The sequence below is a fragment of the Pelodiscus sinensis genome, chromosome 29 (assembly GCF_049634645.1).
Source record: "Pelodiscus sinensis isolate JC-2024 chromosome 29, ASM4963464v1, whole genome shotgun sequence".
NCBI lineage: Eukaryota > Metazoa > Chordata > Testudines > Trionychidae > Pelodiscus > Pelodiscus sinensis.
Window position 1 is genome coordinate 7,361,151 of NC_134739.1, and position 12,027 is coordinate 7,373,177.

General features: G+C 59.4%; 1 protein-coding gene across 7 annotated transcripts in view; it reads left to right on the plus strand.

Annotated features, from left to right (window-relative positions):
- The window catches only part of UBTF (upstream binding transcription factor), a 49,096-nt gene that overhangs the window by 26,599 nt on the left and 10,470 nt on the right, over window positions 1-12,027 (plus strand). For 6 of the 7 annotated variants that reach the window (XM_075911197.1, XM_075911195.1, XM_075911193.1 and 3 more), the window contains 7 exons: window positions 131-272; window positions 1,343-1,384; window positions 8,162-8,275; window positions 8,591-8,746; window positions 9,999-10,154; window positions 11,038-11,148; window positions 11,646-11,734. In XM_075911197.1, coding sequence (XP_075767312.1) covers window positions 131-272; window positions 1,343-1,384; window positions 8,162-8,275; window positions 8,591-8,746; window positions 9,999-10,154; window positions 11,038-11,148; window positions 11,646-11,734 — 810 coding nt within the window. The remainder of the gene's footprint in view (window positions 1-130; window positions 273-1,342; window positions 1,385-8,161; window positions 8,276-8,590; window positions 8,747-9,998; window positions 10,155-11,037; window positions 11,149-11,645; window positions 11,735-12,027) is intronic. The other variant, XM_075911199.1, reaches the window with a different exon arrangement.

A 12,027-nucleotide genomic window follows, 5' to 3' on the forward strand; every position in this document is an offset into this window, starting at 1 on the left:
GGGCTGTAATCCCCGACGCTGTTCCCCAGAGGGGCACATGGGAGCTTTCCCTGGCCACGAGTGGGCAGGACCCTGGTCGGAAAGGGGGTGGGGAAGGAGTGGTGACCCCACCGCCGTGGTTGCTCCACAGGAACAGCTACTCTCTGTACTGTGCGGAGCTGATGGCCAACATGAAGGACGTCCCCAGCACGGAGCGGATGGTGCTGTGCAGCCAGCAGTGGAAGCTGCTTTCCCAGAAGGAGAAGGATGCGTACCACAAAAAGTGTGATCAGGTGAATGGGAGCGAACAGGGTTTTTTTGGTAACTCGGTAGCTGCTGATTTTTCAGCGGTGACATGCTTATACGTGGGGGAGAGGGGCGGGAGATGGTGCTCGGCTGGAGCTGGCTTTTAAGCCGGCTCCCCGCGAGCACCAGCTCCCCGCCTGCCCTTGTGTCTGTCCCTTCCTCCCCCGCTGCTGCCACTGATACAGAGGCAGCAGCGTGGGGAGCAGGCAGCTCTGCAGGAGCCGGTACGTGCAGGGAGCCAACTTGAAAGCTGCCTTCCTGCACGTACTGGCTCCTGCCTGCTCCCCTCACCCCTGTGCTTCTGTGCCTCTATCAGAGGCAGTGGGGAGGAGACAAGCAGCTCCGTGGGAGCCGGCATGAGGGGGAAGCCAGCTGAAAAGCCAGCGCTCCGTGGGCACGGGTTCTCCCCCTCGCTGCCTCTGTATCTGAGGCAGCGGGGTGGGGGGGGGCGGTGGTTAGTCCTTAAGATGAATGGACAAGCCCAGGTTCATTGGTTAATCGTGTAAACAACTACACGCTGCCGTCCCTAGGGAACAAGCTGGGGGCCTGCTGGTCCGTGGAGCTGGGTGTGGGGAAGGGGAGGAGGGCGGCGGAGAGAACAGCTGGAAACAGCTGGGTTTTGCAGCTGCATTGGCCATTTAAGTGGCAGCGTTCACACATGGATCTGGGTTAGAGCCACCCCCACTGCGGGCACGGCTCTCCTTTGCACAGCCTGTCTGCGGAGCCGGATGCCTGGCTCTGCCCATGGCCAGTCCCGTACCTTCTCCGAGCCTCAGATGAAGCCGGGGGCATTAGAGGCTGTGAAGTGCTCGGAGCCCCTCCAGCGGGGAGTGGGCATCAGAAGCCCAACGCACTGACTGTGGCGAGGTTGCGGCCAGAGGCTCGAGCCAAGGGAATCGGCTCTCGCTCCTGTGCCGTACAGAGCTAGTTCCCACGCCAGTGCAGAGAGCTCTGTGATTTTAGATTGGTGCGTGGGGATGGAGGCGAGGTCTCTTAGTAACCGACTCTCCCTCTCTCTCTCTCTCTCTGTCCCTCCTGCTGCTGCTTTTCTCACCAGAAAAAGAAAGATTACGAAATCGAACTCCTTCGCTTCCTGGAGGTGGGTGTGCCCCAGATGCGGGTGGGTGGGTGGCTCGGCTCGGTCGCGAGGGGGGGGGGTCTCAGCCAGTATTCTCTTGGCACATCTCCTGTTGTTCATCGGTTTTATTTTGCGTGGGCACCTGATCGTGTTGCAACATTGCAAAGGGAGGGGGGGCACTTTGTAGGGTATGCGTGGGGGGGGTCCTGTTTTACTCTGCAGGGCTGGCTTGAGGGGGGCAGGATGGTATCCTCGTATTCCCCGGCCGCAGCTCCAGTGGGCTCCTTTCTCAGGGGCAGGTGTAAATCGGAAGTTGGTTCCATTATAGGTGGGGTCTTGCCCCACCTCAGTGCGGTGTCCTAGCGCCTTCTCGACAAGCGTGAAACACTTGGATTAACTGCCCTCCCCGTGGCTTGTTATCTCGCCCATCTTCCCCCCCCGGGGAGCACGGCGTGGGCCCTGCAGGTGGGGCTTGGCCCGGGTGAGTGTCCCAGCTGCTCTGCGTGTGTGTTGGAGGAGGCAGAGCCGAGACGCGCGCCTGGCGCTGGAAGCAAAGGGCGGGAGGTTAGGGATGCCCACCTGTTCCCCAGGCTTTGACCTGCTCCATCACCCAGCACCCAGTGGAGTCGGGGAGCGAACAGAGAATCTGTGTGAGAGAAAGATTTCCCCCCCACCCCCTCCCACCATGCATCTGCCATCCTCAAGCCCCTGGGGCCTCGGCCTTCAGGCAGCTGGTTTGGGGTGGGGGCGGGCAGTTAGGTGGTGGGCAGCTGGTTTGGGGTGGGGGCGGGCAGTTGGGTGGTGGGCAGCTGGTTTGGGGTGGGGGCGGGCAGTTGGGTGGTGGGCAGCTGGTTTGGGGTGGGGGCGGGCAGTTAGGTGGTGGGCAGCTAGTTTGGGGTGGGGGCGGGCAGTTGGGTGGTGGGCAGCTGGTTTGGGGTGGGGGCGGGCAGTTGGGTGGTGGGCAGCTGGTTTGGGGTGGGGGCGGGCAGTTAGGTGATGGGCAGCTGGTTTGGGGTGGGGGTGGGCAGTTAGGTGGTGGGCAGCTGGTTTGGGGTGGGGGCGGGCAGGGTTTTGTTTGGACTCAGACCCACTTTTTTCCCAAAGCGTCTGGGAGCTGCTAGCCCCCGTGTTGTGTCTAGATGGGCTTGGTGAGTGCTTTAGGGCTTTTGTTTGTAAAACGAAACGGTGGAAAACCCAACAGATCCCTTCCCCGTGGGTAGAAAGTTTCCCCTCTTGGGGGGGGAGGGGGGGCGCCGTCTGCCTACCTGTCTTGGGATGGTCCCTTTTGTCAGAGGGTGTTTTAATTCCGTTGCTGGGCGCACTCGCTAGTTTAAATCCAGGTGCTCTGAAAAGGTGCCAGTGGGTTTAGAACATGGCCCGTAGCGCACCAGGCATTTCAAGTGGGGATGCCATTTCTCCTCTCCCTCTCCGGAGCCCTAACGGGAAGTGTGGTCTAGCGCAGGGGTCTCCAGCCTTCTAAAGCACGAGATCAGTTTTTCAATTTAAGTGCAATCCAGGATCTACCTCAAACCCAAATCCCCTTGTCCCGTCTCCTTCGTGCCCCTTCTCCGAGGCCCTGTCCCTGCTCACTCCGTCCTCCCTCCCTCCCCCAGTCTCCCTCCCTTGCATCAGGCAGGGGCAGAGGGTTGGGGCGCAGGCTCTGCTCTTTGGGCTTAGGGATTTGGAGTGTGAGAAGGGCTCTGAGCTGAGCCTGGCGCTCAGGAGGGGGTTCAGGGTGAGGCTCTGTAAGGGAGCTTGGTTCTAGAGGGGGCTCAGAGCTAGGGCAGGGTTGGGGTGCAGGAGGAGGTACAGGACGGGGCAGGGATTGAGGTGCAGGAGGGGGTACAGGACTGGAGCAGGGGTCAGGGTGCAGGAGGGGGTACAGGACTGGGGCAGGGATTGAGGTGCAGGAGGGGGTACAGGACTGGGGCAGGGGTCGGGGTGCAGGAGGGGGTACAGGACTGGGGCAGGGATCGAGGTGCAGGAGGGGGTACAGGACTGGGGCAGGGATCGGGGTGCCGGAGGGGGTGCCGGAGGGGGTACAGGACTGGGGAAGGGGTTGGGGTGCTGGAGGGGGTACAGGACTGGGGCAGGGATCGGGGTGCCGGAGGGGGTACAGGACTGGGGCAGGGATCGGGGTGCAGGAGGGGGTATAGGACTGGGGCAGGGATCGAGGTGCCGGAGGGGGTACAGGTCTGGGGCAGGGGTCGGGGTGCAGGGGGGGTACAGGACTGGGGCAGGGGTCGGGGTTCAGGAGGGGGTACAGGACTGAGGCAGGGATCGAGGTGCAGGAGGGGGTACAGGACTGGGGCAGGGGTCGGGGTGCAGGAGGGGGTACAGGACTGGGGCAGGGGTTGGGGTGCCGGAGGGGGTACAGGACTGGGGCAGGGGTTGGGGTGCAGGAGGGGGTACAGGACTGGGGCAGGGGTTGGGGTGCCGGAGGGGGTACAGGACTGGGGCAGGGGTTGGGGTGCAGGAGGGGGTACAGGACTGGGGCAGGGATCGAGGTGCCGGAGAGAGTTCAGGGTGAGGCTCTGTAAGGGAGTTTGGTTCGGGGGGGGGGGGGGGGCTCAGGGCTAGGGAAGAGGCTTGGGGTGCAGGAGGGGTTACAGGACTGGGGCAGGGATTGAGGTGCAGGAGGGAGTTCAGGGTGAGGCTCTGTAAGGGAGTTTGGTTCGAGGGGGGAGTCAGGGCTAGGGAAGAGGCTTGGGGTGAAGGAGGGGGTCCATGACTGGGGCAGGGGTTTGGAGCTGGCTCCAGCAGGACACCACTTAGCCCCTGCACCACCACCCAGGAGCCACTTGTGATAAGGCAGGATCACCCCGGCCCTGGCCCTGCCCCACTCTCAAAAGCAGCCAGCAAACTCCCTCCGTCCCAAACGCTGTTGTGCCCCCCACCCCTCGTTCTAGATAGAATACAGGTGGGGAGAGGGGGACAGCGCCAAGGCAAAGGGCAGGAGATGCGCAGCAGTGGTGGGAGGGGCAGCGTAAGTGCTAGCATTTCATAGCCGCTGGGCCAAACCAGTCGGGATCCCCTGTCAGAGGCTCTCGGATCTCCCGGTAGATCCCGATCGACCGGTTGGTGACCACTGCTCTGGTGGCTAAGTAACAGGCCTGCGAGTCTAGACCAGGGCTCCTGCTAAGATTTTCCATCCATGCGCAGAGTGAGTTCAGTCTCGTGCGCCCATCTCGAGGCCGTGGGTGCTTGTTCGGACGGGTGTCATCATGGCACCCACCAGTGGCGCTGCTCCCCCAGCCCGGCCCCCACCTTTGCTGGGACCCCAATCCCTGCTCCTAGGCAGTCCCCCCCCCCCACTTTATAGGGAGAAGTTGAGACCTGCCTCTCCCAGGGAGTGCTGCTTCTGGGGAGGGGCTGCGTGCAGGGCAGGGGCTGCTGCCTGCAGGGCTGACTGCGAGTCTCTCGGGGAGCAGCCACAGTGTTACCCATCCGGCCACGTCCTGTCTCACTGTTTCCTTGTGTTTCCTGTTGAACTACGTGGTGTGCTTGTCTTAAGATTTCACACTCCTTGGGGCAGAAATTGCCTTTTTGATCTGTTTGTCTAGCACTTAACATAAAGGTCAATGTTCCCTCTAATCTTCCCCATCCTTGTGCAGAATACATTTTGTTCTGTGCACTGAGGCATGTGCCATGTGCACCACCAGTAGAGAGACAAAATGGAGCTGTGGGCCCTCTGCTAGTCCACTGGGCAGCATTTGAATTTCTCCCGAGCAGCCGCCCACGTGCACAGCTTACAGGGAATCCTGGCCTGGTCCATAATTTGGACTTTCAGGCCCTACCATAATACAGATAAACAGATTTCACACTAATCCTTGGTGCTTATTTAGCACCGTTCATCTAAAGAAGTTCAAAGCCACTTAAAAGTGTTGTCTCCAGTTGGCTGGTGGAGAAATGTAAAGCCAGAGATGTTAAATGATTTGTCCATGGCCACTTGGGCAACGTCAGGAATACAAGGCAGATTCCCAGCGCCGGATGCACAGGTTTGCAAGCGCCAGTGTGGGCCACTGCATTGGTCACTGCTCTAGCAGCTGTGCAACTTAGGGTCAAGCTGGTCGCAGCTGAGAGCTCTGAGGCAATACGCTTCCAAAGGTCTCGCTAGCAGCCCTTCTGCCAAACCAATGGGATCTCAGGAGAACTGGTTCCAACTACTCGTCACTGGAACCTTTCCATCCGACGGCGGATTGAACAGGGAGAATTGCACCGGGCCCTTCTTCCAAAAACACTGACTCCAAAACAGATTTTAATTCGACAGCAGGGGTGGGGGAACCTCAGGCCTGGGGGGGCAGATGCAGCTCCCAGCTTGCCTGGATCTAGCCCCCAAGGGTTAGGGCTCCCCCCAGATCATTGGGGAACCTGCACCTACCACAGGACTGGAGCACACAAAATCTGCTAGCCTGGGCCCCGCTAGGCTCTGGTGTGCAAGGGGAATGGGGGGAGTCTTTCTGCTTCTCCATAGGGGCCACCTCAGTGAGAGTTTGTCTTTTTTTCTTTTGGGCTTCTCACCTGACTGATTTGACTGTGGGTCAGCAGCCCCCGACCCAAAAAAAGTTCCCTGCCCTTGTTCTGCATACACCAGCTTTAAGTTTAGAGCAAAAGAGTCCGTAGTACGCTGACGAGGAAAAGAAAGCTTTTAAGGTGTGGAGATATTGGAGAAGGTCTAGAGAAGAGCAACAGAAATGATGAAAGGTCTAGAAAACATGAGCTGTGAGGGAAGGCCGAAAAAATTGGGCTTGTTTAGTTTAGAAAAGAGAAGACGTAGAGGGGACGCGAGAGCTGTTTTCCGGTATCAAAAAAGGTTTTAAAAGGAGGAGGGAGAAAAATTGTTTTCCTTGACCTCTGAGAATAGGACCAGAAACAATGGGCTTAAACTGCAGCAAGGGAGGTTTAGGTTGGAAATTAGGAAACACTTCCTGCCTGTCAGGGTGGTTAAACACTGGAATAAATTGCCTGGGGAGGTTGTGGAGTCTCCATCACTGGAGATATTCAAGAGCAGGTCGGACAGACATCAGAGATGATCTAGATGGTGCTTGGTCCTGCCGTGAGGGCAGGGGACTGGCGCTGATGACCTCTTGAGGTCCCTTCCAGTTCTAGTGTTCAGTGATTCTATGGGATTAAAAGTGAGGGAGAGATTCAGGGGGTCTGGATTTTGACGATCCAGACAAAGGGAGCAACAGAAGGGATGGCGTGACGCCATGGTGGAAAGGAATAGAGTTAACCGAGATGTGTAAGGGCCAAGAAAACAAGCAAATAGAAGGAATATAAGAAAAGGAAAGACCTAGGTCAGTCCGACGCTTTCTTGCTTACGACACATTCACTGCTACTTCATCTGGGAAAGTTGTGTTCTTCCCTTTAATCTACGATCTGTATCCTCTAGGTCTAGGAGAAGCAGTACAGCCGGGTGCAATCCCTCCTCGTGTGCTAACAACTCTTAGGATGTGTCTGAATTACATCCCTTTTTCTCAAAAAAGGGATGTGAATGAGACACTTTGAAATTGCAAATGAAGCCGGGAGTTAAATTTCCCGTGCTTCATTTACATACTGGCGGCTGCAGGTTTTTTCAAAATGGGGCTTTTCGAAAGAAAAACGGCTGCTTAGACGGGGATCGATCGAAAATAAAACTCTTTTTCGAAAGAGCCTGTACTGTAAAAAGGGTTTTATTTTCGATCGATCCCCGTCTAAGCAGCCGTTTTTCTTTCGAAAAGCCCCATTTCGGAAAAAACCGTGGCTGCCATTATGCAAATGAAGCACGGGACATTTAAATCCCGCCTTCATTTGCAATTTTGAAGTGTCTCATTTGCACATCCCTTTTTCGAGAAAAGAGATGTAGTTTAGACACAGCCGAATTGATATAAATGGAAGGGGGAAACGAATCCTCGAATCCCAGGGCTGGCAGAGCCCTCAGGAGTCATCGAGTCCAACCCCCTGCCCAAAGCAGGACCAATCCCAACTCAATCCTCCCAGCCAAGGCTCTGTCAAGCCGGGACTTAACAACCTCTATAGGGATGTAGATTCCACCCCCAACCTAGGGAACCCATCCCAGGATAGAGATGCCAAGATCTCTGCCTCTGACAATATTTCACCCCTTGCACCAGTCTGGGGTACAGGGTAGGCAATATTCGGGGTTGGCCAGCAACAGTTTTAAAGCCTGGGAGTGGGGTGCTGGGGACTGGCAGCAGCTTCCCCAGTTTTAAAGCCTAGCTCCAGCTCTGGCAGCCGCCCGCCATGCAGCCCTGCCCTGGGAGCAGCTGGGCAGCCACCTGGCCCCCCCACTCTCCCACCAAACCCACCTGCAGCAGCAGCTGACCTTCCATGCTCTGCGGAGGAGGTGGGCGGGATTGAAATTCTTTGAGCACGCCCGTGCAGGTGCCCACCCTAGAGGGAACTTAGGTCTAGACTCATGTCTATGCCACAGATTCGCTGGGTGTCCTTGGGCAAATCACTGCCACTCTGTATGTCTCTTTCCCTTTCTCTAAAGTGGGTTTCTAATGCTGTAATGAACTAGTTTATGCCTCTGTGCACCACTGCCCTCTAGTGGATGCGACTGGAAGTGCTCCCACTGTATCATAAGCCCAGTACAGCTAATGGAGATTCTCTAGTTAGCAGATTCTGGAGGGGGAGAATCCGAGGTCCGTGTGGTTTGAGATCATCGGATAGAAGGCCTTAGTGGGATTAAAGCAGTTATGATGATGTTTTACTATTCCCTTTTTGCTGGATTGTGCCTGGTGCTTAAGAACTCTCTGACACCCGCCTCCCGTGTCTCTTTCTTTGCTTGGAACGCAGAGCCTGCCTGAGGAGGAGCAGCAGAGGGTGCTGGGGGAAGAGAAAATGCTGGGAGTGAACAAGAAAGGCGCCACCAGCCCTGCTTCCAAAAAATCATCGCCAGACACTGGCAAGGTGAGGGCTGGCTTTGGCATAGGCGGGGTGGGTGCAGGGGGGTGCGTGTGTGTGTCATGAGAGTGGAGGGACCAAGCCAGTTACTTTTAAACCAGCTTCAAGACTTCTTGATAGCAGCTGCTGGGTCAGCAGGGGGAAAAAAAAACCCCAATAAAAGAAAGAACAGAAATTCCGATTTTTTTGGGGTCTCTTCTGTAACGATTTGAAGCTGCTGCGGTATTTTTGGGGCCCTTTTTTTCCTCCGTCTTTATATCTGATTTTTTTTTTTTTAAAAACCCTCAACTCCACACCAAGTCCCTTTGTGCTCTTCAACAGGCAGGTTCTGAGAAACCCAAACGGCCCATTTCCGCTATGTTTATCTTCTCGGAGGAGAAGCGAAAGCAGCTGCAGGAAGAGCGACCCGAACTTTCCGAGAGCGAGCTGACCCGGCTGCTGGCGCGGATGTGGAACGACCTTTCAGAGAAGAAAAAGGTTGTGAAATCGACGGCACGCGCCTTCAAACCCCTCGCTTTACGGAACGGCATCTCTAGCTAATTCGCCTCTCTCCAGAGCCCTGGAGGATGCCCGTCGCATCCATCCCCTCTAGGGGGCGCCAGCCGTTCTGTCACTGCTCACTCCTTACCTGGCCAGATGCTGCCCTGATTTTCTCCGCCCTGGCCATCAAGGCGCCAGCAGGGGGCGCTGGAGCGTGCTCGAGTGTGGCCCAGATGGACAGGCCCCCCACGCTGACCCCCTCCTCCGCAGTGGGGTCCTGGCCTTTCTCCATTGCACCTGTGAGTCTGGGCAGCCCAGGACCTGCTGCGGGGAAGGAGACGCCAGAATTAAACCAGCAGCTCAAAGAGCTTAGAATGTGCTGGGATGAAACCCGGAGAGGTCTTGACCCTGGATTTAAAAGCCTGGCGAGGGGCAGTGGAGTCGTCCGTCTGGCCCCGGGGGTGGCGGGTGGGGGGGTATTTAGCTCAGTGAGTGTGTTGGGAGTTCTGCTTTGGCTGGAAAGTTTCTGGGTGTGTGAGATGGGGGGAGGGGGCAATGGAGGACGGGCTATTTTTTCTATGCCCCAAGTCCCCAAACTGTGGGGCACCCCTTCCCCAGGGAGGCGCAGCCTTGCACCTGCTCCTAGCCTAGGCCCCCCAGTCTGTGTCTCCTCCCCCACCCCTGGAGCTGTGACTCCACTCCCAGCCCCGACTGCTAGCCCCGGCTCCCTTACCTCTGTGTCTCCCCCTTTTCCCAGAGCCGGGGCTCTGCTTCCGCCCCCAGGCCCAGGGCGTGGGAGGGCAGGGCTAAGGGGGCCTCGAGGTAAGACGTTTGGGACCACTGCCCTGTGCCACCTGTGGGGGGGACACACGTGGCCTTGGGGGCCTTGCACAGCAATGGGGAGAGGAGAAAAGGGGCCAGGACCTGTGTGCTTCCCCATACCCCTCTGCCCGCTATGCTAGAACACCCTCCCCTGCCATTTCCAGGCAGGCTGCTGCAGTCGCCCTGCTTCGGCCCAAACAGCCCTGCCAGTGGATGGAGCTGGAGGGCAGCCCCCAGGTGCTGTGGGCTACACTGCATTGGCTCCCCCCCTCTAGCCTTAGCAGGGTGGGGGGGGGAATCCAGGGGGCCCAGTGCTCACGTGCCCGGGTTATTTCACAGCTAGGTCCCCCGTGCAGGGGCGGGTCAGGCATGTGGGGCCTGGGAGAGACCTGGTCCTGACCCAGCCCCCCTGTGTGTGTCTGCGCAGGCCAAGTACAAAGCCCGCGAGGCAGCCATGAAGGCGCAGTCGGAGAAGAAGCACGGCGCGGACAAGGAGGAACGCGCCAAGCTGCCCGAGTCGCCCAAGACGGCCGAAGAGATCTGGCAGCAGAGCGTCATCGGAGACTACCTGGCTCGCTTCAAGGTGAGGGCTGGGAAGGAGGCAAAGACACACTCCCCTGCCGCCCCCACACTCCCGGCCGGGGAAGGATTCTGGTCGCAGGACATCCTGCTAGTTCTGCCCCCTCTGGGGTGGGCTTGCTCTGGGGATGGAAAGGGTTAACCGGTTACACGGTCAGCATTTGGCTTCTTGGCATGCTGACCAGGGTAACCAGTGAACCGGCCGCCCCACTCATGGTGTGGGAGCAGAGGGAAGGCAGAACGGGTGCGGGAGCTGAGCTGCGGGTGTGGGTGCGGGAGCCGGGGTGCGGGAGCCGGGGTGCGGGTGCGGGAGCCGGGGTGCGGGAGCCGGGGTGCGGGTGCGGGAGCCGGGGTGCGGGTGCGGGAGCCGGGGTGCGGGTGCGGGAGCCGAGCTGCGGGTGCGGGAGCCGAGCTGCGGGTGCGGGAGCTGAGGTGCGGGTGCGGGTGCGGGAGCTGCGGGAGCCGGGGTGTGGGTGCGGGAGCTGAGCTGTGGGTGCGGGAGCCGGGGTGCGGGTGCGGGTGCGGGAGCTGAGCTGCGGGTGCGGGAGCCGGGGTGCGGGTGTGGGAGCTGAGCTGCGGGTGCGGGTGCGGGAGCCGAGCTGCGGGTGCGGGAGCCGAGCTGCGGGTGTGGGAGCCGCAATTTTTCCTTTCAAGAGCTGCGGGTTGGCCACCCCAGACTCATCATTCACATCCCTAGTTCGGTCGTGTGGGCGCGCCCTCAGTCAGCTGGTCTCACCCGGGCAGGGGCTAACTGTCCCCATGCGGCGAGTTGGGGGAGGAGGGAACTTGCCCACGCTCCGTGGCAGGGTGGAGAAGAGGAGCCCAGTGCAATCGCCTCCGGGCCCCAGCTGGTAACCCGCGCGTGGCTGGGTCTCCCTGTGCCGCAGAACGACCGGGGCAAGGCGCTGAAGGCCATGGAGGCCACTTGGAACAACATGGAGAAGAAGGAGAAGCTGATGTGGATCAAGAAGGCGGCGGAGGATCAGAAGCGATATGAGGTGGGCTCCCCTGGGGCTGTGCTCCCTGCCCCCCAACCTGAGCTGTGTCCCCTCCACGGGGCACGGGGAGGGAGTCGCCGCGCAGCGGCATCACGGCGCCGTCTGCCCCCGCTGCACGGGGAGGCGGTGCCGGGTCCGGAGAGAGGAGACCTGCCTCCGGAGGGGCGTAGAGAGCCAGATGGGGATTCCTCTCCCCAGGCTGGGACGAGGGGTTGCTGCTTTCTAGGGGACTCGTTCCTCTGACCCCCCACGCACCTGCAGCTGGGATCCAGCCCCAGATCTCTGGGTTCCCTCTGGGGCTGTGACCCCACCTCCGAGACCCAGCGTCCCTGGATGGGGCAGGTGGCTCCCATATCTCAGGCAAGCCGTTGCCCCAATGGCAGGCTGCACCTACCCCTTGGTTGCCAGAAGTTTCCAACTGCAGGGTTGGGGTGGGGAGGCTGTGCTGAGCTGGCAATGGGCCTCACCTCCGTCTCTATCCTCTCCCCCCCCCCCAGAGAGAGCTGAGTGAGATGAGGGCCCCCCCGTGCTCCACAAACTCCTCAAAGAAGATGAAGTTCCAGGGAGAGCCGAAGAAACCCCCCATGTGAGTATCGGTCCAGGCGGGCGTCTCTTCCAGACCATGTGGAAGCCAGGCCAGTCATCCTGTACAGGAGAGAGTGGGTGGGCCGGGGCGGGATGGGGGGGGGCACCGCGGGGGCTCCAGCGGTGGGATGGGGACTGAGCTCAACCCTTCAGGGCCTGATAGCTCACGCAGTGCCAGCTAACTGAGAAGGGAGTGATGTCTAATAGTTAGAGGCAGGGAAGGGCAGAGAGTCCTGGGCTCCGTTCCTGTATCTGGGGTGCGCGTGGGCCGGGAGTCGGGACTCACGGGTCCTA